Genomic DNA, 2,780 nt, shown 5'->3' on the forward strand with positions numbered 1-2,780 from the left:
TTTCTGTGGAGTACGTCTTTTTTTAACTACAGAAATCTTTTAAAGAATGCAACAGGTTTTAATCTTTCATCCTTTCCTGTCCTCTCTAACTGGACGGTGGGCGGGTCCTGTGATCTGTTCTCACCTGGTTCTGGCTGACCTCTGACCTCAGCAGGGCATTGCAGGGGGTCTGCAGTAATCCTGACTCGCTCCTTCCAAAGTCATGTTGTTTCATCTTCTACCAGACAACATGGAGCCGTGACCTATGATCCCGGCACGCCAAACAGCAGGCAGACCCTGGAAAAAACTTCGGAAAATATCGGAATATCCTCAGAGAACTTGTGAAGTCAAAAAACCCTGTAGAGACACAAAGAAAAACATCTAAATACTGCAGTAATATGTCTTAAAATACTACAGTAACACATTAACATTACTCCAGAGGAATTATGGAAGAAACGGGAGCAACATGAGTCAGAGCTCAGAATGAAAACCAGCAGAGGAAATTTGGAAGTCCAACAACTACACTGACTGGGCATTTTATTAGGTACACCCATTGCTGTTAACACAGGTAGCAATTCAGCCAATCAAGTGGCAGCAACACAGTGCATTCAAACTGAGCATCAGAATCAGGAAGAAATGGGATTTAAATGGCTTTGAATATGGTAGGGTCGTTGGTGCCAGACGGGCGGACTGACTACTTCAGAAACCGCTGCACTTCGGGGATTTTCACACAAAACCATCTCTTAGGATTACAGAAAACAGTCAAAATGGGCTACATCAAAAAGTTCACACAGGCTCACCAGAACTGCTTGGAAAAATGTTGTCCTGTCCAAAGATTCTTGATTTCAGTTCCAACATTCAGATGGTAGGCCCAGGAATTGGAGTAAATAATATGAACCATCATGATTAAGCATAGATGCATCATTAGGTCAGGCTGGTGGTGGTGGTATGATGGTATGGGCAATATTTTCTTGGCACACTTTGGGGCTCTAGGGCCCATTTCCACGGGCTCTACTTAATGGCCGACTCCACTCAGCCCGTTTTGTGTCCGTTTCCATTACTGGCTTTTCCAGCCTGGTACTGGCTTTCTTGGTACCTGCTCATTGTCAGGTCCCATCGGGGCTGAGCAGGGCTGAGATGTGACACAGACTGCTGTTCACTGGTTGGCCGCGAGCGTGCTCAGCCCTATGTAAGCAGGGATGAGAAAGTGTTTGTCAAGGTAGCGGAGAAAACGACAAGCCACGGATTTTACAGCACACCGCAGCGCCAGGAAAACTCAAGGGTGACTACAGAAATAGGAAGGACCGCAACGGCTGGAGGACATGATGTGCGATGGTGAGTGTTTATTTTACTTTGGATGTTTGTTCTTGAAGCTTATCTCCTGTTTGGTCGGGTCACACCGAACCATGAGACAGGAAGGGTTCACAGCGGCGCAGAGCATGATGCTGATGGCTGGAGGCGGGGCTTCAAGCCATAACTCCAGCGAGTTCATGGAAACACAACCGGTTTGGTGCCGAGTAGAGTGGAGCCGTGTGGTGCTGGTACCATGAATGGAGAAGACATAAGCTCCAAATGAGCTTCATTTGAACCCCACAGCCCACCGTAGCATTGATGCAGACCATGCCCATCCTCTTCTCAGCAGTACTCTCAGGTACTGCAGTACAGCAGATGGAACACTGTGTACGGCTACTACAGGGTACTTTGTAGGGCTCCTTCAAAATAAAAGCCTGTGATGCTGCGCTGATGACCGGGGCTGTCCGCGCGCTCGAACGCTATTAGAGATCAAACACCAGCCGCTGGTCACCTGACCGCCCTCACCTGTCCGGGTTCTCACCTGTCCGTGTGTCTATGCGTGTCCGTGTCCAGCTCTTCTCTCTCTCTCCCTCTCCTTCTTCTCCTCCGCTCAAATACTACGGCTCGGCGCCGGCGGGGGATCATGGGAAGTGGAGTCATAGTGAGACATCACTAACGACGCAAATAATGCGTCACAACCGGAAATGTTATTTAAAAGAATAGTTAGATTTGAATTAGAGAGGCTTCGAGAGAATTTAAGGTAGGGGAGATTTAAAGCTCCTCTTCCTCTTGATGATAATTTGCACTCAACATTTTTCCTAAAAGTTCCGTTTTTCTCAAATAAGTGGCGCCCCCTGGTGTTGGAAGTGCAGCTCTCCGAGGCGCACTGGCTGAACTTGGAATAAAAATGAGATAATTATTCATCCTAAACAAGCCAATAAATGCTGGAAGATGTTCCAGGTGTTCCTCCTCACCTGCACATTTCACAGCCTGAATCAGAAATGATGAACTAGTCTAACAGATATCTGATTTCTTCCAGCTCCATGTTGGAAACACTCTCTGATTATAATCAGCCCTGAGCTCAGAGAAGTTTGAAACTTTATTAACTAGAAAATGATCCTTAACTTTGCATCTCCCCCTTAGAGACCTGCTCTTTGACGTTGCTGTTGAGCCGCTGGTCCAAACAATGAGACGAAACCCCTTCATTTCTGGGAGCACCGAATCACCCTACAGCTACGCGGACGACATTTTGTTACACCTGTGGCAACCCCAAACTTCTGTCCCTTGCTAAATCAAGGTTTCATTCACTTCGGAGCGCAGGTAAAACCCACTTTTGGTCAGATGTTTAAGTCCCCCCCCCACCTTCGAGGCCAGAAGGGCAGATCCAGACCGCTGGGCCCCTCTCCCTCTTCAAAAAGATGGCATAATTTCAAATGGCAGGCAGTGATGGAGGTCTAGATGTCCCCAATCAACCGGTCATTGCAAGTTGGCAAAACTGTCATCTAGCC

At 47.5% G+C, this 2,780-nt stretch overlaps 1 protein-coding gene across 1 annotated transcript in view; it reads right to left on the reverse strand.

Annotated features, from left to right (window-relative positions):
• abcc5 (ATP-binding cassette, sub-family C (CFTR/MRP), member 5) overlaps positions 1-2,071 on the reverse strand; it is a 20,910-nt gene extending 18,839 nt beyond the window's left edge. Inside the window, exons 1-2 of the mRNA XM_047392394.1 lie at positions 1,814-2,071; positions 125-336 (exon numbers count right to left, since the gene is read on the reverse strand). Of these exons, the coding sequence (XP_047248350.1) occupies positions 125-214 (90 nt within the window). The 5' untranslated portion in view covers positions 215-336; positions 1,814-2,071. The remainder of the gene's footprint in view (positions 1-124; positions 337-1,813) is intronic.
• Between the last annotated feature and the right edge of the window lie 709 nt (positions 2,072-2,780).

Source organism: Girardinichthys multiradiatus, chromosome 18, assembly GCF_021462225.1.
Source record: "Girardinichthys multiradiatus isolate DD_20200921_A chromosome 18, DD_fGirMul_XY1, whole genome shotgun sequence".
Classification (NCBI taxonomy): domain Eukaryota; kingdom Metazoa; phylum Chordata; class Actinopteri; order Cyprinodontiformes; family Goodeidae; genus Girardinichthys; species Girardinichthys multiradiatus.